The sequence below is a fragment of the Drosophila simulans genome, chromosome 2R, assembly GCF_016746395.2.
Source record: "Drosophila simulans strain w501 chromosome 2R, Prin_Dsim_3.1, whole genome shotgun sequence".
Taxonomy (NCBI): Eukaryota; Metazoa; Arthropoda; class Insecta; order Diptera; family Drosophilidae; genus Drosophila; species Drosophila simulans.
The window spans coordinates 9277408-9302144 of record NC_052521.2 but is presented as its reverse complement, the minus strand read 5'-3'; the positions used below and the strand labels follow the sequence as shown (position 1 = coordinate 9302144).

General features: G+C 44.1%; 8 protein-coding genes across 13 annotated transcripts; 5 read left to right on the top strand and 3 right to left on the bottom strand.

Moving 5' to 3' along the window:
- Positions 1–1450: 1450 nt before the first annotated feature.
- On the bottom strand, positions 1451–3844 carry LOC6734073 (glycerol kinase). Its single transcript, XM_002081072.4, has 4 exons — positions 3586–3844; positions 3403–3531; positions 1981–3346; positions 1451–1862 (listed from the first exon to the last, which is right to left on the bottom strand). Exons 1-4 carry the CDS (start codon positions 3661–3663, stop codon positions 1645–1647), a joined length of 1791 nt encoding a protein of 596 aa, XP_002081108.1. The 5' UTR covers positions 3664–3844; the 3' UTR covers positions 1451–1644.
- Positions 3845–4113: 269 nt separating this feature from the next.
- Positions 4114–6200, top strand: LOC6734072 (presenilins-associated rhomboid-like protein, mitochondrial). The gene is made up of 6 exons (XM_002081071.4): positions 4114–4285; positions 4345–4546; positions 4612–4906; positions 5415–5635; positions 5690–5889; positions 5954–6200. The coding sequence occupies exons 1-6, from the start codon at positions 4239–4241 to the stop codon at positions 6042–6044; spliced, it is 1056 nt and encodes a 351-aa protein (XP_002081107.1). The 5' UTR covers positions 4114–4238; the 3' UTR covers positions 6045–6200.
- On the bottom strand, positions 5501–7172 carry LOC6734071 (RNA-binding protein 48). Its single transcript, XM_016167859.3, has 4 exons — positions 6983–7172; positions 6711–6810; positions 6509–6653; positions 5501–6455 (listed from the first exon to the last, which is right to left on the bottom strand). The coding sequence occupies exons 2-4, from the start codon at positions 6801–6803 to the stop codon at positions 6202–6204; spliced, it is 492 nt and encodes a 163-aa protein (XP_016027072.1). The 5' UTR covers positions 6804–6810; positions 6983–7172; the 3' UTR covers positions 5501–6201.
- A 281-nt stretch (positions 7173–7453) lies between these two features.
- Positions 7454–9761, top strand: LOC6734070 (ribonucleoside-diphosphate reductase subunit M2). The gene is made up of 3 exons (XM_002081069.4): positions 7454–7689; positions 7846–8094; positions 8592–9761. Exons 1-3 carry the CDS (start codon positions 7639–7641, stop codon positions 9471–9473), a joined length of 1182 nt encoding a protein of 393 aa, XP_002081105.1. The 5' UTR covers positions 7454–7638; the 3' UTR covers positions 9474–9761.
- A 198-nt stretch (positions 9762–9959) lies between these two features.
- Positions 9960–12359, top strand: LOC6734069 (beta-1,3-galactosyltransferase 1). The gene is made up of 2 exons (XM_002081068.4): positions 9960–10482; positions 10549–12359. Exons 1-2 carry the CDS (start codon positions 10194–10196, stop codon positions 11658–11660), a joined length of 1401 nt encoding a protein of 466 aa, XP_002081104.1. The 5' UTR covers positions 9960–10193; the 3' UTR covers positions 11661–12359.
- On the bottom strand, positions 12133–21532 carry LOC6734066. 4 transcript variants are annotated; one of them, XM_016167857.3, is made up of 6 exons: positions 21079–21532; positions 20555–21023; positions 19939–20365; positions 19047–19500; positions 17581–18537; positions 16822–17498 (listed from the first exon to the last, which is right to left on the bottom strand). In XM_016167857.3, exons 1-6 carry the CDS (start codon positions 21170–21172, stop codon positions 16951–16953), a joined length of 2949 nt encoding a protein of 982 aa, XP_016027070.1. In that variant the 5' UTR covers positions 21173–21532; the 3' UTR covers positions 16822–16950. The 4 variants fall into 4 exon arrangements, with proteins under 4 accessions (XP_016027071.1, XP_016027069.1, XP_016027070.1 ...); XM_016167858.3 differs by lacking the exons at positions 16822–17498; positions 17581–18537 and adding an exon at positions 12133–16732 and having other exon boundaries at positions 21079–21525; XM_002081065.4 differs by having other exon boundaries at positions 19047–20365.
- LOC6734068 (beta-1,3-galactosyltransferase 1) lies at positions 12458–13771 on the top strand. The gene is made up of 2 exons (XM_002081067.4): positions 12458–12611; positions 12663–13771. Exons 1-2 carry the CDS (start codon positions 12458–12460, stop codon positions 13769–13771), a joined length of 1263 nt encoding a protein of 420 aa, XP_002081103.1.
- A 642-nt stretch (positions 21533–22174) lies between the features above and the next one.
- Positions 22175–24266, top strand: LOC6734065 (proteasome inhibitor PI31 subunit). Of its 3 annotated transcripts, none has more exons than XM_039292442.1 (5): positions 22175–22192; positions 23033–23104; positions 23172–23367; positions 23420–23808; positions 23866–24266. In XM_039292442.1, the coding sequence occupies exons 3-5, from the start codon at positions 23200–23202 to the stop codon at positions 24113–24115; spliced, it is 807 nt and encodes a 268-aa protein (XP_039148376.1). In that variant the 5' UTR covers positions 22175–22192; positions 23033–23104; positions 23172–23199; the 3' UTR covers positions 24116–24266. The 3 variants fall into 3 exon arrangements, with proteins under 3 accessions (XP_039148376.1, XP_016027068.1, XP_039148375.1); XM_016182276.3 differs by lacking the exon at positions 22175–22192 and adding an exon at positions 22803–22958; XM_039292441.2 differs by lacking the exon at positions 22175–22192 and adding an exon at positions 22827–22958 and having other exon boundaries at positions 23012–23104.
- The last annotated feature ends 471 nt before the right edge of the window (positions 24267–24737 follow it).

Genomic DNA, 24737 nt, shown 5'->3' with positions numbered 1-24737 from the left:
GAACGGAGTGCGGGCAACCCACCCGGCCAGGACATCGATACCCAGTTGCCCTCGACCAGGAATAGCCCGCTCGCTACGTGGGCATGTCAAATGCTGGCTATTTTGGCATATTGCAGCACAGTGGGGCACAGAGGAATAACCCATTTGTCCTGCGGATTTCATCGGAAGCGACACCCTCTCCTTATCTTCCCCATTCAGATACACACTCCCACACACACAAGCACACAACAGCGTGTTAATTTATTTAAATTGACTACGTGCAAAGTTTACTGGCGTCTTGGGCCCCAACTCCACCACCTTTGAAGGAGTTTTGTGGGGGAACTGTCTCACTGTTTGCACAAATTTCACATTTTACTGCGCCCGTCGACGTTTTTGTCTACGAATGCAAACCGATGACTGAGATTCACGGCATGGCTATAACCGACCATCTCAGTGAGGTACTGAGGTTATTGGAAATACATTTTGTTCATTTAGATATTCAACCAGGTTTATTTAAACTTTTTTAACTTTCACACGGTTCTACATTTAAATGATAGTAATACTTTCTTAGTAACTGCAGTTTAATGTGTGCTACTGCGCTTCAAATTCAATAGTTATATAAGTTCTTGACTATAGCATTAAATTCACATAGTTGTAGTTCCCTTTTCAGCTTAAATTCTAGGAAAAAGAATCAATTACATTTTTGAATAAAGCAAAATGATTTAAAACAATAATTAACACATGTCATTTTCGACTCTTGGTCTTACTCCAAACATTTTGTGTACCGCCATAAGCAATCTGTCATTTTAATAAATAATTAAGTAAATAATAGTATCCTTTACTAAGTCAGTAGTAACCGTGCTTTAAACATTTTCTTACAGCTCGCGATGGCAAATCATTAGCCTCACTCGTGTTTCCGTAGGGCATTTGGCAAACGCTCGTGCATAAAAACTCATTTGAAAGAGTGCCTCGCCTGCGCTGGACGACAACGCAGGGCAGCAGAGACAAGAGGCGAGGGTGCTCCTCCGTGGCTCCCATCGTACTCCTCCACCAGTTCCGGGGAAGGCGCGCTCAAGTGCACATTGGCTGCAGGCTGGAATGCACGGGCACAGCTGCTCCTTCAGCGATTCGCGTGTCAACAATAAGCGCAATAACTTAAGCTTCATTCAATGCGGTGAGCTGCAGCCCGGGGCCGGTGATGAATGCCTCTCCACGTGGAGGAGACCAGCCAGCTAATTAAGCGGCAAATGGATTTCATCTGGCGAACACTAGGCACTTGTGCCTCGCTTTCTCCACTTGTAAAACACAATCTCAACAGATTGCTTTCACATTCACTTGGCCATCATCATCTATGCGTCATGCAGGATTTTCCCCTTTTGTGCTCATCTCTCAACAGCTTTAACAATTGTCTTTGGGTAGCGAAGGAAGTAACGCACAGCTTAAATTAAATGATTAATAAATCAGGACATTGGCTTAAAAAAGACTTGTATATCTGCAGTGGTGTATATACGTGAATCACAAACATTTTGATCTACAACTCGGATTATATACATATAAAATCAACTATATAAGATTATATGCTAAACTAAACAATAAATTTTAATGCACACATTTGAACGTGTTTGGTTGACTAGATAGAGGTGCCGTTCTTCCCTACATCAGCAACTATTTCAGGGGATTGATCTTTAAGTAGTTAGCCAGGAGAATCATCGCAAACGACGTGGTCAGGAATATACTGCCCGGTACGGAACGCCTAACAGGTAAGTTGGGATCAAGTTCTCGCTGAGCAAACAGTTCAATATCAGCCTCGTACGTCTCGTAGTTGTTCCAGTGCAGGCATTTCTTTACCGCATAGTCCCAGCGCTTGTAGAGCAGCTCTCGTCCTAGAAAAATAGTATAGTTCTGTATAATGAACGAAGTAGTATGAGTTGGAAAAGCACATAGCTCGTAATTAAGGAAGGGAACATGTTATTTCGTTGCACTGACCCAAATTCAACTTACGATTTTTGGTAGTTGTTGGCGAAAAGACATCAGTGGGCGGAGTGTACATTTTTACGGCATGCTCCAGGGACACCACTTTCATCGTCACGCCTGCGGTTATCATAACGCCCAAGCCAGCAGGTGAGGTGGTCTGTGGTCGCTCCAGCATGTAGCCAATAATATCTGCTATGAACTGCACCAAATGCGAGTTTTCGGCGTAATCACCGCCGAATGTAAGCACGGGCTGCATGCAGGATCGGTCCCAGTTGGGTGTATCGCGCTTGAACGCCTGTAGCACTTCAAAGATCTGGAACCCGGTGGCCTCGTAAGCTGCTTGGGCAATGTTTTCCGATGTGGTCTGGCTGGTAAGTCCCAAGATTATGCCCCTGGCATCGTGCCGCCAGTAGGGAGCGTACAAGCCATGAAATGCCGGCACAAACGTAATTTCCGACCTCTTGGCCGCCAGACCACACTCGGCATTCAGCATGGATGAGGAACAAGAGGACGAGATCATCGAGTTCTCGCCGATGAATGTATTTAAAGACTCCACCACGTTATCATTGGAATTAATCTCAGTATTGATCTGTAGCTTATCCCGCAGCCATGTAACCGTGGAACCGGCATTTGAAATGGCTCCCTCAAGTGTGTAGTTAGTGGCCTCTTTTTCGCCCAGCTTGTGAGCTATGCCCGTTATCAGTCCGTTTGCAGAGTCTAGCTTCTCCCTGCCCGTGTTGAGGAGCACGAAACAGCTATCGTCCAGGGTGCACACATTTTGCCCGGCCTTCACGCAGAGTTGGCCCAACAAACTTGCGGGCTGCTCACCCATCATGGCCGCTATGGGGGTGCCATGCAAAGGACCCTCCAGCACATAGCCGAAGATTTCGGAGTTGGATCGTATCCGTGGCAGTATGTTCAGGGGCACTCGAAAGAACTGGCATAGTTTAGGATCCCATTGCTCTGTGGACACGTTCATAAGGGAGGTGTAGTGAGCATTGGTAAGGTCAGTAGAATGCACCCCCATCTCAACGCCGCCGGTGAGATTCCACAGAAGCCAGGAGTCTAAGGTGCCGAATAAGCACTTGTTCTCCTCAATGGCAGTGGCTACGGCAGGAACGTGATCCATCAGCCAACGGATCTTTAGGGCACTGAAACAGCTGCTCAGGGGCAAGCCACTGCGATACCTCACGTAGTCCACATTGTGCCGGACATTATGGAGCAGGGTCTTCAGGATGGGAGTGCTGCGGCAATCTGACCAGCCGATGGCATTGTGCAGCGGTTGTCCCGTCTCCAAATTCCATAACACCGAGGTTCCCCGCTGATTTACGATACCAATGGCAATAATATCACGTGGATTGATCTCCAGTATAACCAGGTTCTTATAGGCGGTCTGCAAATGTAGTCTGATTAGTTGACGCATGATGATATAACCCGGCGATTAACAACCTCTATGCACTCCTGTGTGTTCTTCCATATCTCTGACGGATCGTACTCCATCCAGCCCGCCTGGTGGACAATCTGTCGCAGCTTGAGCTCATGGTAGGCCAGGACCTCGGCATTTTTCGTTGAGTATATCTATGGAAATAGAATCTGAGTCAGCGGCCGTTTTCGGCTTTTGGACCTTCTTACCAGAAAGCGGCAGTGGGTGCTGCTCACGCAGGCGACGCCGATGAGAGCTCCGAATCTCCCGTAGCGCCCGTTGGACATCTTTGGCCTGCTCGGTGTCCACGGACACGTGCTAAATGGTGTTAAAGCTCGCTAGCCGAGCAAAATAAGCAAGCCGTGTTTTGTTGTTGTCGCTTTTTGGAACGCCAATTGTCTAGTGATGTAAAAATTCGTTGTTTCATCGTAAATCGTTGCTAGTTATCGATTTCATAGCGAATACGCCAACCACAGGTTGCTGTACAATACCGATCGAGAGTAGTTAATGTGACTGTAAAGCAAATAAATTCTACGACTTCAAATACCCTTTATTATGTAAAATTACCAAAAGACTAATTTAAATATTGATTTAAAAGACTTTGTATTTAATTCGGCTTACTATAAATGCCTGCAATAGGTCTAATATCTTTAATGTTAAAGTTTTAATTAATCTTTTAATACATGAACACAGAGCAACATTTGTCGAATTTCAGGCAACTCTAAGACACCCTGTAAGGTTGCCATTTTTGGCTTTGTACAATCTGGTCACACGTAAAATTTTCCGGGCCCTTTTCTCCAGGCAGCAAAATAGAAACAAATTTTCCATATTTCATGCTAAATTGGCACAGATCCGTACTACTATGCTCATGAGTCGAGCGCTCTGCCGGAGCTGGCTACCCCAGGTGGCGTAAGTAAGCAGGCGGCGACGGAGTTCCGTATCCGGAGTAACCCCACGTAAACTTACAGCCGCAGATGTCATGCTAATGTGAATTTGCCAGTCCTGCGGATAAACTCTGGTCATCCGGCGGCGAGGTCATGTCGGCAGATTCACAGCAACCGAAAACAGAGCAGCAACCTGAAGCCGACGACTGGGGAGCCTGTGGCAGCGGAGCAGAACACCCCGGTGCCGGTGAACAATGTGATCAAGGCGGTGGCCTTCACCGGAGCAGTAAGATTTAATCATGACCAGCACTTGTACGGGACTCTCATATAGTCCCTGATTCACACTTGTAGTTTACGGTCGGCTGCTTTGCGGGTGCCACCATCCTGGAGTACGAAAACACACGTAGCCTAATCCTGGAAAAGGCGCGCCAGGCGAGATTCGGTTGGTGGCAGAGTCGTTCGCTGGCGGACAGGGATTACTGGACACAGATAAAACAAGACATCCGGCGGCACTGGGACTCACTGACACCCGGCGACAAGATGTTTGCTCCTATCTTACTCTGCAATTTGGTGGCTTTCGCCATGTGGCGAGTGCCCGCTCTGAAATCCACAATGATTACCTACTTCACATCCAATCCAGCGGCGAGTAAGTGCTAAAATCCAATATAAAATAGAAAAAGTGATGTCACAACGGCCAAATCTTGCGAAATTACGTACTTCTAGGCAGTATGCCAAGTTGGATTTGATTGCCTTTGAATCACAAAAAAATTATAAAGTTATCTTTGTAATGCATTTTATACAGGAGTGAAATTGGCCACTATCATAATGTATCAGATAAGATACAATCAATTATTAAGAGTGCCTAAAAACAATTATTTAATACATTACACTTAGTATTAGACGAATAGTAGTCGACCGGATCTCCATACGTTATATATGGTTATATAAGAAAGCGGTCAAATTTCTTCTAGTTATGTATGTCTGCTTGTTATATTCCATATTTTTTATGTAAACTTTATGGTTTAACCTTAATACTAAAAACTTCTTAAGTTCAGCTATTTTTGGATTTATAAACTATTTTTTACTTAGCAGTATTTTATGATATTTATTTTTACAACCCTCCTAACTAATTCTATTTGCTGCCTTTCTCGCAGAAGTCGTCTGCTGGCCCATGTTCCTGTCCACATTCAGCCATTACTCGGCTATGCACTTATTCGCCAATATGTACGTGATGCACAGCTTTGCCAACGCTGCGGCTGTATCGTTGGGCAAAGAGCAATTCTTGGCAGTCTACCTCAGCGCCGGCGTCTTCTCCAGTCTGATGAGCGTGCTCTACAAGGCGGCCACGAGTCAGGCGGGGATGTCCCTTGGTGCGGTAAGGCAGCCATTATTCCATGTAGCATATATAAACTTAAAGCTCTTCCTTTAGTCTGGAGCTATAATGACACTGCTGGCCTATGTATGCACCCAGTATCCGGACACGCAACTTAGCATTCTTTTTCTACCCGCGTTGACATTCTCTGCCGGAGCTGGTATTAAAGTGCTAATGGGCATCGACTTTGCCGGCGTCATGCTGGGCTGGAAGTTCTTCGATCACGCAGCGCACTTGGGCGGCGCCATGTTTGGCATGTAAGTTTGGCGTCTATGTTTTTAACATCACTGGTTGTCTTATTAATCCTGCCGTAATCTACAGCTTTTGGGCCACGTATGGAGCACAGATATGGGCAAAACGCATTGGTCTGCTGAATTACTACCACGACCTGCGCCGGACGAAGCAGAAATAGTACAGGAGGCTTGGGGATTGGCCAAGTGAACGGACGGGGAGCTGAGGCAAGAGAGCGGTAGCAACTAGCACAACGCTGTGTCGATAATAGTGACATCGTTCTGCCTTAGAAGTTCATTGAAATCAGTTAAGTTGAATAAATCGTTGACATCCTGTACTCATGTGGTTTCCCGGCTCTTTTTTGGAACTTGTGGTTGATCCTTCTGATTCCTCCGTATACGAAAAGCTACTTCATGTCTGCGCTGCTCGATCTTCTCCCTAAGTTCCTCGAGGGATTCACGTTCTGGAGCGTATGATATGTGTAAGATTCCACCATAGAACTGATGGGCATCGAGCATTTTCTTAGCTCTTCTCGCCACCTCAAGGCGCTCGAACTTTACGGCAAACACATCTGTAAAAGCTTCCAGCTCCACTGAAAGAAAAGGAACACTATATAAAAAAGATATTGAACAGGGATAATCATACTTTTTGAAGCCATCTCTGAAGTTACCGAAATACACGATTGTACTTTACCAAATCCCTGTAATTTCGTCTTGAGATTAGCTTGAAGATTTATTTTAGGTACCCCAAAGATCAGCAAATGCCGAGACTCACTAGCCACTGTATAAACCTACAAAGATTAAGATTAAGATATCAATAGAAGTTTAGGAAAACCAGATTATCCCACCTTGACAGCTTTCAATTCCCGGCCCTGACGGTATTTCAATCTGGTAGTGCAGTATTCCAGACGTTTGTGGTGTTCAGATGAAGAGGCTTCCATATTCCGGCTATTAAAAAGAAAACTATAACTAAACGGATTTGTTTACTAATATTTTCAAGTCCACGGTTAGAACTTATCGATAAATATCAAGAGCCAGCTGTTATGTTATTGTACTGTTATTTACATGATGCGCTGTAATGGAATTCACTCAAAGATGTTAAATTGAGTAACATTAGCACCTGTTGCATTTCCAAATAATTCACGATTTCCAGATAAAAGATGCTGAATTTTAAATCAATGTTCTTGACAAAAAAAATTAAAACTTTGTTTTGCCCTGATATTATTTAATCTAATAATAGCAAAAGGGCAAAAACTTTTTCACTCAAAACTAATTGAGTGGCGTTTCATCAGCTGTTGATTTTTGGAATAGTCCAGGGTTGTCTTAATGAACCAAGTAGCGGTGACAATAGTATTTCGAAATTTTATTTGGAATTGGAAACTATTGATAATAACATTATCCAAGTTTAATTTTTACTTCATTGGCACAAGCAGCGAAGCTAAACATAAAAGTATTCTGCAAGCATTAGAATTTTGGCTTGAGAAGAGCAAACTAACACCCCTCTAACATACATTTGATTTACCCTGAATTTCTAAACAGCGAAATGCCTCACTCGACAACCCTGATTTTCCCATAGTTTTCCCATCACCAAAAATGGCGGCAAATCGAAACAGTTTGCCGCCCGGCATAAAAACCAATGTAGCTGTATTTCCCTGATCATTTGCAACACAAACTTCAAACTGTACGCTTATACACGCCGTGGTTTAAGTGAATTTCACCAGAAAATCAGAGAAGCGCCACTACCTGCTAATAATAATCCATTCAAAAACAACTCAAATGGCGTCCAAAGAAAACATTGCTGACAACATGGAGAAGTTCTCGCTTAAGGTAATCAACACGCAATTAAAGTCGGAAAGTTCATAGCTATACATAGACGTAATACCGCGATCAGTGTGCTTGTGTTGATTTCCCTACGAAAAAGTGCTACGCAGCGGAAAAATACTTATGCTTTAGTTGGCCTTCTTTGTTTTTCGTTGTTAACAGAGCCCGAGCAAGAAGATTCTGACGGATAGCACCAACAACGTTCGCAAGATGTCCATTGGCCACGAGGCCAACGGCCAGTTGGCCAAGGAGGCCTCAGCCGTGAATGGCATCGGAAAGTCTGCCAATTCCCTCATGGAGAAGTCCGTAACCCCCTTCGACCCATCGCTGGAGCCCCTTCTGCGCGAGAATCCCCGACGCTTCGTCATCTTTCCCATCCAGTACCACGACATCTGGCAGATGTACAAGAAGGTGTGTATATCATACAGCAAAACACTCTGTCCATTCGCATTGGTGGTGAAAATACATTTTTTGGGCGGCAAAATTTCAAAAGGGCGGGCATTTCGAGATAAAGCGCGCCAAAAGCCGGTCACGTACTCAACGTGGTTGATTACATGAATCAGACTTTATGATAGCTGCGTTGTTTGACTAAATAACCCCCTCCCACATTTCTCGACCCTCCCCTTCCGCTGATTCACTGCAGCATGGTTTACCCAATGTCAACAATAGCCTTCGTTTTTGGCGGGAAAATGCAGTACATAACGATTACATACTATACTATTTTATGTAGCCAATTACATTTCCCCGCTTTTAATTGCTTTGTTGTAACTTGGTTTACATTTTATTTGCATTTTAAGCTCGTTGTCCACGATGACATTTCTTGACAACTTGTTAAAATGGAAAATGATAAAAAAAAATAGTCTACAGTAATGATCTCTTTTGAAATTGTAACTTTTTTCCATTTCCAGGCTGAGGCTTCTTTCTGGACCGTCGAGGAGGTGGATTTGTCCAAGGACCTTACTGACTGGCACCGCCTGAAGGACGACGAGCGCCATTTCATCTCGCACGTGCTGGCCTTCTTTGCCGCCTCTGATGGCATCGTAAACGAGAACCTGGTGGAGCGATTCAGTCAGGAGGTGCAGATCACGGAGGCACGATGCTTCTACGGCTTCCAGATCGCCATGGAGAACGTGCACTCGGAGATGTACAGTGTTTTGATCGACACTTACATCCGGGATCCACACCAGCGAGAGTACCTGTTCAACGCTATCGAAACGATGCCGGCTGTGAAGCGCAAGGCAGACTGGGCCCTGTCCTGGATCTCGTCCAAGTCGGCTAATTTCGGGGAGCGCATCATCGCCTTTGCCGCCGTGGAGGGCATCTTCTTCAGCGGCAGCTTCGCCTCCATTTTCTGGCTTAAGAAGCGCGGTCTGATGCCTGGATTGACCTTCTCCAACGAGCTGATCTCTCGCGACGAGGGCTTGCACTGCGACTTTGCCGTGCTGATGTTCCAGCACCTGGTGCAGCGACCCAAGCGCGAGCGCATCATCGAGATCATCCGCGACGCGGTGGCCATTGAGCAGGAGTTCCTCACCGATGCCCTGCCCGTCAATTTGATCGGCATGAACTGCGACCTGATGTCCCAGTACATTGAGTTCGTAGCGGACCGTTTGCTCGTGGAGTTGGGCGTTGGAAAGATCTACAACACCAAAAACCCATTTAACTTCATGGAGATGATATCGCTGGATGGAAAGACCAACTTTTTCGAAAAGAAGGTGGCGGAGTACCAGCGCATGGGAGTGGTCAGCAACCCCCTGGACAACGTGTTCACCCTGGACGCGGATTTCTAGGGCTGGTCCCGGACATCATTGTGGCAATTTAAACCTCTCAAGGGCTGGCTTCTCATCCTTTATATTTTAATCTGACGGCGAATATATGTAGTCCGTTTTTAATTTTAACATAGGCTAAGAACAATCACAGACCTTCAACACATTCACCTAATCATTACATGGACCTCCAATTACGTCTATAATACTATCTACACACTTGACTATTACGAGGAGCGTACCTTTTCCGAATTCATTGTACATACAACATTTTAAATAAATTTATGCATAGACAATTATTAAGCACTACAATTGAAATTGAGTTTTAATTATTCTGAAAAAAATCTTCAAAAATTACTATTTATGAACGATCAAAAGGATTGGGGAAATTTAAGAATTTATTACTATTTATGCGCAATTAAAGATATTGGGGAAATTTAAGAATTTAAATAATTACAATTTCAAATTTTCGAGTTCAGTTATATATATGGTAGGTAAACTTATCGATAGTCACGAGCATTTTTACTATCAGCTGTGCTGAACAATCCCATTCGCTGTTTTTATCAATTTGGATTGAATCATTGTTATTCAGTTATTCCCATAAAAAGTATTAGATGTGAATAAAAGGAGTGGGCGATTAAACCAACCCAATTCAGCTAGGCGTTCTAATAGTTGATAAAATGCGAACAGTGCATTGAATTGTAGGCGGAGGACCAGTGGCGATAAGCGAGTTAATCCAGTCACATGGACAGGAGGTGGAATCCAGAAAACTTGGAGGAGCAGTGCTTCCTCATGGCAGCGGAAAATTCCTCCGGCTCGGGAGCAGCTGCTTCCGGATCCGAGGACGAGGCGGTGTCCACCAGTGGAGCCCTACGCAGCAAAGCAAAGCTGAGGAAGCGGCAGCTAAGAAATCGCATGCCGCTACCCAGGATGTTGAGACGCCTTGGCTGCTACACGCTGAGCGCCTTCATAATCTGTGGGCTGCTCCTCGTCTACCTGCCGCTCGTCTACTTGGATGTGCACAAGCGTAGTGGTAGGGGACAATGATTTTCTTGAATCACACATGTATTTTAAATATAATCCATTGATGCTTTCACAGCTGGTCTGCCCGATTGGACGCTAGAAACCTCCCGCAGCATAGGTGACTACCTGGATATGGGCCTCAGTTCTGGCGTCATTGTTCCCAAGGACTTTTGCAGGAATAAGACCTTCCTGGTAATCGCCGTATGCACCGGCGTGGACAACTTCATTCAGCGACAGACCATCCGTGAGACCTGGGGCAATACCACCGAGTTCAACTACCCAGCCTTTGTAAAGCTCCATGGTCATCTCAAGGGGCACTACCTGCCGCCACTGTCGGATCGCTTAAAAATGTTCGGGGATTATTTGAGCGGCGAGGGCGACTCTCTGACTGCCTCAGTGCGCATTGTTTTCATTTTGGGCCACCAGAAAGATGAGGCCATGTTGGGCAATGAGACCCTGAATCGCATTCACATCGAATCGGAACAGTACAACGACATCATTCAGGAGAACTTCGTGGATAGCTACAACAACCTGACGCTTAAGTCTGTGATGGCTCTAAAGCACATTAGTCGCAGTTGCTTCAATACCGCGGCCTACTTCCTCAAGTGCGACGACGATACCTTTGTGAATATACCCAATTTGCTGAACTTTCTGCTCGGAGGAACTATACCGTTGTACAACGATACCCTGGATTACCACGACCGGTCCACCTATTTAGTCACTGCACCACAAACCCGATTGAAAGCCAGCAGCGATGTGTTGTACGGCCATCAGTTTTGCAACGTGGTGCCGGTGAGCGAAGTAAGCAGCAAGTGGTACATGCCCTCATACATGTATAAGCCGGAGGCATATCCAAAGTATCTTTCCGGAGCCGGCTATCTAATGTCCATCGATGTAGTGCAGCGCTTGTTTGAGGCTTCGCTTAATACGACGCTCGTGTATCTGGAGGACGTTTACATCACTGGGTTGTGTGCGCAAAGGGCAAAGATCAATCGACACCACCACCCGCTCTTTAGCTTTGCTCACTCGAAACAGATGTGCGCTTTCAAGGGCAGCATCACACAGCATCAGTTAAAAGACGATAGCATGGTAGTCGCCTGGAACTACGTGGCCAACTACTCCATCAAATGCCCACCTCCGGGGCGGTACTTTAGCCAGGTTCGACTGCGAAAGCGGCCTATCTGTTAGAAGTCCTAGCCTAGAACTCCAGGGTACACATGTCCACTACCCCTACCCATTTCTCGTGCTCTCTGGATAAAAAGCGATATAATATATGATTTATTGCTTCTGCATAGATTCTTGACATTCAGTTCCTATAATTTCTTGCAGACCATTTAGGGATAAAATGTAATCAGCTTGATGGCCAGGCAACAGTGATAAATAGCCCTAATGAGGTCATTCATTCATACATAGTTCACTAACGATAACTTCGCTTGTCAAGGCATGTATATACAATTTTAGATGGATTAATGCAAAGCATCCCCAATACTCCATATCAATGTTAAAAGTAATGCACAATGACAAACACATATTCTTAGAATCTTAAAAAATTATTTAATGACATAGAGTTTATAATAGAAGAGAAAGTATTTATTTTTAGACATCACTCGCCACATATGTGTATCTTCATTTAGCATATGATGTAAATTATTTTTTAGTCGGCACACATCATCACTATTTTTTCACTTCTAAACTATAAATATCCTATATAATCGTGATGTAACATGACCTTCTTCAATCTATTGAATTGACGCACAGAAGTATTCTTTAATAAGAAATAATTTTTTTAATTTATGATACGTAATAGAACTATATTAACTAAATGAGATTGCCAAATAAACAATTTGTTTCTGTTCAAAAGAGCGAATAAAAACTTTTAAAACTCAATTTGGCTTCCATTTTGTTTGCTTTTGATCTTTTGTTTTACACTTTCGAAACTCGCCTTTTCGAAAACTGTCGATTTGGGGTTTTTTAAACATAAACAAATGCATATTAGGCTCGTGGACGAGCTTAAGCGGCTCTATGGGATCGTGGCCAGAATCTGGCTATTTATCAGAAGGTACAAGGCTATTATTATCCTAGCAGTGTTCTTGGCCTACAGGATATATACTTTAAAGCCAGATCCAAGCAAGCGGAACGGTGAGTTAACTATTGTAGCGTTACTACTTATCTAATATTTATTTTGTGCAGCATCTTTGCCTGGATGGAGTCGTGATGCGCCCAGAAGTATAGCCGATTACTTGGATCCAACCAAGGACACGGCGCTCATTGTTCCGCGAGATTTCTGTCGGAGCAAGGCCTTGCTGACAATAGCAGTATGCTCCTATGTGCACCACTTTGAACGGCGACGAGCTATCCGCATGCTTTGGGGCAACTCCACCGACTTCAACTACTCTGTCTTTGTAAAGCTGCATGGTCATCTTAAAGGACGATACCAGGACGTGCTGCCCGAGCGTCTAAAACTGTATAGCGAGTATCTCAGTGGTGAGGGTGATTCACTAAAGGCCTCCATACGGATCGTCTTCATTCTGGGCCGCAGGAACTTGGCTTCCCTGCTTGAGAATGAGGCGGTGGCCAGCGAGGCGGAGAAGTATAATGATGTTATCCAGGAGAACTTCATTGACACCTACAACAACTTGACCATCAAGGCTGTGATGGCGCTAAAGCACATCACCCAGAGTTGTCTAAACACAACAGCGTTCTACTTCAAGTGCGACGACGACACCTTCGTCAATGTGCCTAACATACTGCACTTCCTGCTCGGAGGAACGATTCCTGTGAACGTGGTTACGGCAGGGTTCCATTACGGCAACACATACGAGGTCACATCGCCGCGAAAACGATTGACGGCTCGCAGGGAGATGATGTACGGACGCCAGCACTGCAATGTTTCGCCGGTAACCAATAAGTTGAAGAAATGGTACATGCCAGCGTACATGTTCCGGGGTGGAGTGTATCCCAGGTACCTGTGCGGATCCGGCTACTTGCTGTCCATTGATGTGGTGCCACGTCTGTACAAGGCGTCGCTGGGCACTAGAATCGTGCACTTGGAAGACATGTTCGTCACCGGACTGTGTGCAGAGAAGGCTGGCATCAAGCGAACGAACCACCCGCTCTTCAGGTCCAGCTATCCCTATGAAGGGGATGAAGAGTGCGCCCTCAAGGGATCCTTCACCGTTCACCGTGCAAAGGATTATGTCATGTGGGAGGCCTGGTACCGAGTCACCAACTTCAGCAGCAAGTGCCCTCCACCAAACAAGGACTTCCACCTGCGTCTGCCCAAGATGCAAAGGTGCTAGATGTCACAGAAGGCAATCATATATATATATTCATTAATTTGAATCATTAGATGGATAAAAAACTAGTCTCCTTTTTATATTTCTTCAAATTTGAATAATTTCTTGTTAAAATACAATTCTAATTATGAGAACACCACGCCGATTGCGATTGCAGGGAAATACCTTAGCGTAATGCCAGGTCTCCGAACGCTGTACTCAATGTATCTCAGTGGATTGGATGACTCCCTGACTGCCAAGATTCTTATAGTATTCATCGTGGGACGATCCAAAACGATTCGAGGCGGGAACATGATAAGCGAACTAGGGAGTCTGTGCAGCATAACGACATCATCCAGGAGAACTTCATAGACAGTTACCACAACCTGACCCTTAAGTCGGTGATGGCCCTGAAACACATCAGCCGCCTTCTTTCTCAAGTGTGATGATGACACCTTTGTAAATGTGCCAAATCTGCTCCACTTTCTGCTGGGCAGTACAATCCCGCTGTACAAGGATACAGTGGGCTATAACCTGCGCACCACCTACAAGGTGAAGTTGCCATGGAATCTCTTAAACACAGCACTTTGTCAAGGCTCAATAATCAAAGAAATCACACTGCTAAGATTTTAATTACACAGCTTTAATGCTAGCTAAATCTTAAAAATTTTCACTCGTCATGAGATAAGCTTAGAACTACACATTTATATCAATTTTAATCAATAGCTTAAGTACTATTTCATGATCAAACGGCTATATTACTTCATACAATTCGGTTTTGCTCATTATAAATGAACATTAAGAAAATTTTTAAATCTTAAATTGCTTTACAAGTTTCTTGGGAGTTTTCTTTAGGCTTTTAAAGCAGTTCGGAAACATAACAATATGCGTAGAATACAATTTAGAACACAAATAGAAAGTCAACAATTGTCTTTTGTTTACTTTGTGCCGTATTATTGTTATTTTGTTTGTACAAAAGAATTTTATCTGAAAGCTATTAACGAACTTATACGCGATTCAGTTAATGTAATGGTGTTAATGTCGAAAAACAATTCCTTAAGCATTAAACAATATTGTTTAAATTATAAACAGATCAAAGTATTTACATAAATTGTGGTGCTTGTTTTTTGTTTGGTTTTAAATTCTAGTACAAATACTAAATGGCAGGTTTTGAGGGCCACAGCTAACAATCCTCTTCGGCGGGACCTCAAATGATCACCATAAACTAGCCAACAATCTCAGCCGTGGCGAGCTCGTCTGGAGCAGAGTCACTGGCTTCGAGTGTGGATTCCATTTCTGTGTCACCATTTTCGGCGGGGCTGGATGCTCCGACCTGCGAAGTCCCTGTCGGCTTTTCCACCTTGATCTCATCCTCCTTCAAGAGGATCTCAGGTGGCTCGGTTGTTTCGAGTGGGAGATTTTCAATAAAATCGTTTGCATCCAAATCAGTCTCATTATCCTTTGTATTTTCGGAAGCCAGGACGCTGGGGCTGCCCAAGGCTTTTATCAGCTCCTCTGTATCATCACCTAGTTCGATGCCCTCCATGGCAATTACTTCGTCTAGAGCGCAAGCTAGTAGTTCTTTGGGCGTTTCATCAAGTTCGGTAACGTCCATTCTTTCAATGAGTTCCCCTACGGAAGACTGATCATTTTCAAGTGTGGAAGTGGATTTTTCTACGGGGGGTTCAACTGTGTTTAAAGCGTCTTGGGTCGAATTTTTAGGCTCCGCACCAGCGTCCTTGAGTTCATCGGTATCTTGCTCTTCAGCTTTAATGGGACCTTTACCTTGAGCCGTTGGGAATTCTTTTCCAACATCTTTTGATGGTTCTACTTCCTTCTCAGATTTTTCCGAGTTCTTTTCTTTTCCCTCTTTGAGAAGCTGTTTTTCGTTTTCTCCAATTAAAGTGGGACTTTCGGAAGATGTGTCATCTTTCATATTTTCAGTATCACCTTGTTCCTCTGCGGACCCACCATATTCTTTTTCCGATACCATCTCAGTATCCTCTTCCATTTCTGTACATTCAGAATCCGGGCCTTTTTTACAATCGGATTTCTGATCAGTTTTTGTTACTTTTTTAGATTCATCCTTACTTTCTCCCTTTACAATGTTTTCTTTTATTGAATGTTGTTCTTTGTCTGCTTCTTTTTCTATTCCTGATGTGTTATTCTTTTCTGGTTCAGTGGATGTCGATTTTTCCTTGTCCAATTCCTTGTCTTTATCTGTTAGAAGTTCATCCACTGGCAGATGTTCATCTTCGGCCATGTGTTTCTCGTTTTCGCCAATTTTGGCTTTTATGGCCGCTTTCAATATATCTCCAATTTTTTCCTTATTCTTGGTATTTTCCTTATCAACCTCACCGTGTCGCTTTTTGTTCTCTTTTTTGGCTGAAGATCCTGTTTCAGAAATTTTAAGATTTTCACTTGGGTTTTTAGTTTTGTTTGATGGTGTTGCGGCTTTGGAGTCCTTTATCTTGGTGGCCAATTCCTGCTCCCGTTTCATGTCCTCGACCCATTTTCGCGCCACCTCGAACTCATCCTCAGCTCGCTTCAACTTGACCATGACCTTCATTTTCAGCTTGGCATCGGATTTCTTCATGTCCTCCATGCGTTGGCGTTCCAATTGCAAGAGTGCTGGATTTGGCTTATTTGTAGTTTTCTTGCGTGGCTGCTTCTTTTGGCCAGGAGAGGTGGGCTTGGGCTCACTAGCGCCTTCGTTGACCTCCACCTCCAGCAGGCTGGCCAATATCGTGGAGCTGAATGCGGCCACGTCGATGTCGGTCTGGTTGTTCTCTTGCAGTTCGTTTTTCGCCGCCTCCGATGTCACGGATGTAATCTTCATTATAGCCGTTTCCTGAGGCTGCTTTTGTTGTGTTGCGGTCGAGGTGGATGGCATGTCATCTTCGTTGTCAGATTCAATGGTAATGGTGTCCGTTTTGGGCTCCACAATCTCGATTTCATTATCTTCGTCATCGCTAGCTTGTTTATCTATAAGGCAACGGTAAATGTTAATGTAACTCAATTAAATATACAATTTTCATATTCCATAAGGACCCATAGAGTTAACAACACTGCCGACAGATTAAAAATGCATTTATATTTTAATATATGGCTCCTGGCAAAGTTGGCAAATACAGATTAGTTACGCTTAAACTATAATCTCAAAGTACAAAAACTTAGCCTAAAACGAGACTGGAATGTCAAGACTAAATGTTGAGGAAGCGCATCTCCTCGAGCGGAAAGTTGGAGCGCAACTTCTGCAACTTTCGTTCGTTAACCCGCGGATGGCGCTCCATCTCGCGTAGGTAACACTCGTAAGCAAACTTGGCCATCTGCCAGCGGAGCTTACAGGCCTGAGCGTCCCGCTTGAATCGGGGTAACCGCCTGGCCACTTCCGACCATAAGCGCTCCCTGGCTCCCACATCGTTGTAGTCAACATGGCGTGGATTCCAAAGTGTTGGATATGCCCGCATGGCCAAAATCAGTTGCTGACAAAACTGCTTGTCATCGGGCATATCTTTTAGGTTTCCAGCTGAGTCAGTGCCGCTCGGGACACAGTCCTGCAGCGGTTCGAACTCTTCGCGCAGGTCCTGCTCATCGATCTTGTACAGAAAATACAAGCTGGCCAAGTACTTTGAGTACTTTAGCTCTAGATTCGCAAATATGCCTTTGTTTTTAATACTCTTCAGGCGGAAGGACTTGTACATCTCGTACATCTGCTGCCAGCGCTCCACAAGATACTCGCAAGCATAATCTGAAAAATTATATATTTTTAATGAATTAATAAATAAAGAGGTTTTAGATAACTGTGGTTATAGATCTTGATTTTAACGTACTGGGCGCTGACTTCCAAAAGTTTTGCCACAGAGACTTTCTAGTTTGCTCGTCAATACTGTTGAATTCGGGATCAGCGGATTTGCGCCATAATACTGGATGGCTCTTAGCGAAAGTTATGATGCGTTGATCAATGGGACGCACCTCGAGGGGTCGCATCGGTGCTCTAGATCCACCTTTTAGGTTGATTTTAACTGCTGGCTGCTTTTGTGCTTTTTGCTCCATCTTATTTTCTATTACGTCGAGGTGCTTGCGCTCGAAACCGTCGCCGTCATCTTCGCCACAGTCCACCGCCAGCCACTCGCTTCTCGGGCGATCCCTGTTCTCCAGATAGTTTGTCGCTTTGTCGAAGTAGCCTTTAAAACGCTTTCCCTGCTTCAAGCGCCTCTCAATCCGAACGTATCGCTTCCTTACGTTCTTCCAGCGCAGCTTGATGTCATCGCCGCGTGGAAAGTGACTGGCAATCACCCGCCACTGCTTATTAGTGACCTCCTTTTTGCCGTAATCGGGATGACGGGTGCACCACAACGAAGGATACTCGCGGAGAAGGCGTGTCAACTTTCGATCGTAGGCGTGAGCTTGTTCATTCCGATTCATGCTCTCCTCGGTGCCCAGTTCTCCGCACTCCTCGTTGTCCAATTCATCGTCATCCAAATCATCATCCAAATCGTCTGGCTCATCATAATCGATTTCGGTCGCATCTTCGTGGTCTTTTCCGGTGTCATCCTGCTGCGGTTCCAGTTGCGGTACCGTTTCCGGGTCCTCGGGCTCATCGATGGGATCACCTTCGGCTCGAACTCCCAGCGGCATCAGCGGAGGCAGTGGCTCGCAGTCCTCGCCATCCTTAAGATTGGCATGCAAACTCTTGCGGTATTCGTAGACCTGATTGTGAAAGCTATTGCAGCCTGTGTTGAAGAGATCCACGTCGTCCAGTTGGCCGTAACACACATAATCCACGGCTGCAATAAGCGAGAGATGTAAAGCGTTAGACTTACAGGAAAAACTGCTGCTGGGTTCTATTCCATTGCCTCTTCTGGATGGTATTTTGCAAACACATGGACCACGCTTAAATTAATATAATATTCATCGCAGCCAATGAAATGGAACTCGCAGAGTTTTTCATAAACACAGCATACTTACATGCTCTTTCTTCAATTCTTCTTCGCCATCCGATTAAAATAAACACACGCGCGAAACGAAACCCGGAAATTAAAGATCAACGCCCGTCCATGTGTCGAAAATACGCTCCAAAGACAGTAATATGATATTTTGGCCTCCAAGTGAAGACAGCTTTTTGCCAGCTCCACCTGAATCTTAATCTAACATATTATTGTTTTAGCAAATATATTTCTATATGCTTTCCAACCATGTAAATTATTAAGTATTATATTTAATCAATTATAGATCTGACATATTTCCCCCTATGTCCAATAATTATTCTTTAAACATAGTAAATTTCGTAACTCACCAGCAGCTAGTTGACCATTCTCCAGACTGTTGGCGTCATTCTTGAAGCCCTTCTCTCGCATGTCCACTAAACACTTCTCGTGCAGGTTCTTAAACCGTCCAATGGCATAGGTCATCAAATAGGACATGTGAATGTATAACTGCTTCAGTTCCAGATAGCTGCGAACCTGGTTGTAGGCGTTCGAGTGGGTAAGGGACACTACTTTGCCGGTGAGATGAGTGCAGATGTCCATGGCGCTAAAGATCTGCTCCTGCAGCTGCGCCCGTGCCTGACCCATCGGCGTGTTGGGGAAGGTGTGACGAACCAAAGTTGGAACCTTAGGCGCTGGTGGTGGCGCTGGAGTAATCATGAGAGTTTGACCGCCATTGGCATTGGGCTGAGGACCTTGCAGCGGTGGAGGCGCTTGATTGGTGTTTCCAACTCGCACTTGCGGAGCCCGCTGCTGCTGGTTCGTCTGCGGGTTATAGATACCCATGTTAGAACCGTACGCGCTGATATGCAGTGAAGGTCTATTGGACGTAATTGGAGCTCGAGGTCGGATAACTACACCCGGACCTACTTGAGGAACGACCAAAGCAGGCGGTGTTTGTGGTGTTGGTAGTGTTGATGCCGGCTGAATTGCCTGGGGTACCTGACGTTTCACCTGAATCAGTCGACCATTAGGCAAGCGGTAGGAATCCTGTTGTGCAGCGCTATTTAAATCTACTTTGAACCCATTAATTGTGTGAAAGACTGGCCCACTGGTCCTCACCGAGTTAGGGACCACAGTACGACGTACCACACCCGAGACCCCACCAGGGGCATTCTGGCGGTAGCGGATTCCAGATCCACTAAGAACCAAGGGAGGTGGCAGGCTACTAAGTGTCGGTGGCACTGATGAAGAACCACTTACGCTTCCATTACTGCCGCTGCTGCTGGAACTTTGTCCCGGTTGGTAGTTCTGTTGGACAGTGACAATCCTCGGAGTGGTTGTGATATTTGCCGCTGTCACCGGCTGACGTCCAGTAGGCTTGGACGTCACAGAGAGCTGGCAATCCGGCTCCAGCATGCTGAGCAGATCCGGTGTGCAAACAACTTCGTTGTTGGAAGTTTTAGTGCGCTTGGATGGTGGTCCCGGAGGAATGGTTTTTGGCATGGATCCCCGCTTACCCGAGCCCGCTGAGCTGCCTTGGCTGCGTTTGGAGACATTGGACTCCAAGCTTTCCATAGAGTCGGATAAGCTGCTGGTTTTCGACTTTGCCAAGCGGCAGCAATTGCTGTTATCCTTAAGCATTTGGCGTCGGGCCTCCACCTCGGGCAGCTGAAGGGTCTGTAGGGCTCTGCATAACATTAAATAAGAAAAGGCATTTAGAAAGAGATAATTCACTATCATAAAACATGTAGTAGAATTCTAATGAATTCGAATTTGAAAGGGATACATCCATTTAACAATCATCGTTCGAATGACAACTAAAAATTGCCATCTTAAGACAGTGATAAGCATGGACAAGTAGAACTAAAAACCGTACCTTTTCTGCGTCTGAAGATAGTTGACCAACGCCCAGTGTTGGGCGCGCAGTGGCCACAGGATCTTGGAGGTGCAGCTGAAGCAGTTCCAGTTCTCGTTTTGCTCGATGTCCACGATGACGCCCTTGGAGAGGTTCTTCACGATGCACGACTTGCAGAAGACGTAGGGGCAGGTGGAGCAGCAGTATACTTCGCCGCCCTGTCCGCACCAACGGCAGTACAGCTCAGAGCCATCCTCGCCCTTGGAGAACTCGCCGCTGTTGTAAAAATCGTGGCACTTGACGCAGTGCGTCACCCGCAGTATGGGATGCATCTTGATGTTGCTCTCGGCGGCGGGTGCTGTGCCCAGGTGAAGTTTGCACACGGTGCAGTGCACCTTTCGCTGGTTCACCAGATCCACGTTGGGGTACATCTTCAGGTAAAAGCGGCGCTCCTCGTCTGAAAGCGAGGGGTGCATCTCGAACTTGGAGCCTGCGTTCCGGGGATATGCAATTTACTTTACCACATGGTGATGCCCAGTACTCACTCGTAAAATCGGCATCCAATTTGGCCAGTGGCGATGGCGAAGGCGTCGATACCTTTGCCAGGCCACTTTCGCTACCCGGAGCACTACTACTCATGACTTATGTTCCGTATCCGGGCCTCTTGGACTAGAACACTGCGATTCGCACCAATTTTTGTGCTAAAGCGCGAAAAATTCACGATTTTCTGCTGCCGCCGCAGAGAAAAGCGGCGCGCTAATCACTTTTATGTTTGGCAACAACAATAACAACAGGGCTGCAATCGACGCGTGTTTACAATTATTTATTAGTTGGGCAAACCGGCAAAAAATATTTATGGGAGATCTTATGCTGACTGCTTCGCAGAAAATCTTATCGAAAATGTGAAAATTTTTTCACCCGAGAATGACAGCTAGATATTCGGCATCAAATTCAATATGTCTGCCCCTTCGGGTTCAAGCCGAAGTAGGATCTACGAAGTCTATATAACAAGTTCGGAGCGATACTCTAAAATTTTCTTAGGAAAATACGCCTAAAATTTGGATCAAAAAGAATATTTAATTTTTTGGCATCAGAGGATCATTAAATTAGCAATAATGTCACTATATAACAGCGATCTTTTAGTTAAAAAAACGAAAAAATAACATGTTAGCAAAGCATTTATAAACTCTTATTTTAAGTTTTATGAATCATTTTAATGGCTGATAAATATATTTTATATTTTAAATAATATTTTCGAATTTGTTAGTCTTTGCAAGCCTTGGCAACCCTAAACTTACTAGTCATCTCTTTTGCACCCATCGTCCGACCATAAGAATACGAGCACGTTAAGAAAGAGACAACATATACATATATGTTTTTAAGCAAAACAAGAATCTTTTAATACAAATCAATATTCCAAATTGCGTTATATTTTTAACGTTTTAATTTCGCCCGCATAAAAATATTGCAGATATCTAAAGTACATGGAGAACCGGATCCAGGCAATCGATATATATATGCGACATATCGATAACGATACAACGTATCGATAAATTAAAAGTGAACAGAATTAGAAAATCATGACTTAACATTATATCATTAAAACAAGTTTTCAGAACGCAACAACTCATCTTCAGGCAACTTCTAAAAATATATTAAGTAAGATTTTGGAAACATGAATTCTACAATGTCAAAGTATGAGTAAAAATAACTTAAAATAAATTCAATAACTTGAAAGAGGCAATCATCATGAATCGTTGAACAAAACATTCAGTCAGTAATAGAGAATTGTATAATTGCAAATTGCAATTATCGTAAGGTTTGGTTTATATATGTAGGTGTTGTACTAAGCATTTCCTATTACTAGTTTGTAAGATATTATAGAAATATATTGATGTATATATAGGAATATGTTTATTGTAAAGTGTATCGATAGTTGCTCATCTTATTTTTTTTACAATTACTGTTTACTTTGCTTGACTTCTTAAAATTTCTGTTAGATATTTTTAATATGAACATATGGATCACTTTTGAAATTTAATTAATTCTTTTATGTCTGGTATGTACGATATAAGAAAACTTTATAACTTGCCGGAAGTATTAATCAAATGTCACCGTGAAATTTTCTTTGAAATACTTTGGCAATTATGTTGTTAGTATTAACTTGATGTATTTATTATTTATTTATATATTTTTATTTTAATGTTTGTGATGTACTCTCACAACAATTTGTATACTAAAACATTTAATATATGAAATCTATATCGATAACAAAATCAACAAGTCGTATTGAGATATTACAAAATCGATAATGCCCTAGCCCAGCTCTAATAATTAAATTTCGCTATGTTCTATCTAAACAAAGATGCAGCATCGACGTAAATTATCTGAGTATTATCTAAACAATCTAAAGAATTGAGCTAAAGTACGTCCAAAAAAACTTAATAAATAAGAATGTTGTGGTAAATTGCTAAAAAGAACTTCTCGCACTTTCCTCAGGAAGATTATCTAGGAAATTTCTGTATTGTGCTTCAGAGATCGAAACGGACGTCACATCCAAGCAAACGAAATGTAAGCATATTTCCACCTACTAAGCATAAATTAGAACGTTCCAATCGTTCTGTTTACCCCCACCCAGATTTTGTAAAGGATTATCGGTGGCCGCAATGGAGAGTGGGTCGTCTGCCAAGACGGGCGATTTCTTCTACGGCTGGGATCTGCTGTACAAGACCGTTAAGGCTGATGTCTCCAAGAAGTCAGACCTGTTGATTGCCCTCGTCCACTTTCTTTTGACCAAGCACTACAACTTCCGATGCGTTGGCATTGGCGATGATGTGAGTATGATCATGGCCACTGATATTAGTGAAATCATCTGGATTTCCATAGAAAACCTTGCCGGAGGAGGAGGGCAGTGAGCTGCTGCCGGACAGCTGGAATGATGACGATACCAAGTACTCGCTGCGCTACGTGCACGATAAGATGCTGTATCTGCTGCTGGGCCACATCACCGAGGGCTCCCTGCTGATCAACCTGTTGGACATCAACACTAAGAAGGTGTCCAACATCTGCGTGGAACCAGAAACCCTGGTGCCTGAGGTCAAAGGAGGCATCACCACCATAATGCCGAGTGCCTCAGAGATTGTTGAACGCTACCGTAGGGAGCTCCTAGACCCTGTATTCACGGGCAACTCGCGTGAGGTTACCACACAGACGACCAATTCACCACGCCCCAATGTATCGACTCCAGATCCCTTTGGCGAGCCCAGGCGTGGCGGGTAAGAACACTTGTGGATAGTTTCTTATACACTCGTTAATCGATTCACCTCGGTTAGATCCTTCACTCCAGGTCAATTCGAGCCTCGCCCTTTTGGATTTCCGGACGTTGGACGCGGGGATCTCGATCCACTGGGTCGCGGTGGTCATGGTAACCTGTTCAGCTTTCCATCACGCCCAAATATGGGCCCGGGACCTTTGCCCCGCTTCGACCCGTTCAATCCCCTGAATCCGAATAGGCCGGGACAGGGTGGAATCAATCCAGATCATATGCGCCCACCAGATTGGAATCCCGATTACTACATGTAATTACCAGGAATGCCATGCATAGTGAGCCATTAAAATCATTAGTTTATGCCACGAAATAAAAGTTTTCATTTTAGAAGACTAAAATTAAACGGATTGTTTTAAAAGATTATTTTATTACGTTTCATACACAATACAGAATATTACAGATTATTACAGATATAAAATAAAAAGCAGCAAACTGTCAGACAACGCTTGTTTAAGTTTTTACTAGAAAAATTCGTAGTTAAGAAGATTTTTCAAGTAAATACGCAAACAGGACATTTGATTCGACGGCTGCTCAAGAGAAATTTACAATAAACTTAAAAGCTTAACTGAACTCGTAATGTAATGGCTATTTATTCATTTCGTACAACAGGGTAAACAAAATTGGCTCAAGTGCGTAATCTCAAAATTGCTAGGGGAAAAGCGCGAAAAATCGGTTGCCGTACCACTAAATATTACAATGGTTTGCGATTGCTCTTGTTTTTTGTTGCTGCTTATGCCTAGCCTAATATTATTTTACCATAATATTTTGCTAAATTAATATAATGTAAATAATATTTCAAGCTGTGTGCAGCCGGCTGACTTAAATTAGCTCTGCACTGTAGGCGTCGTTCCCTCTCACGCCGGGATGTGCAAGTGT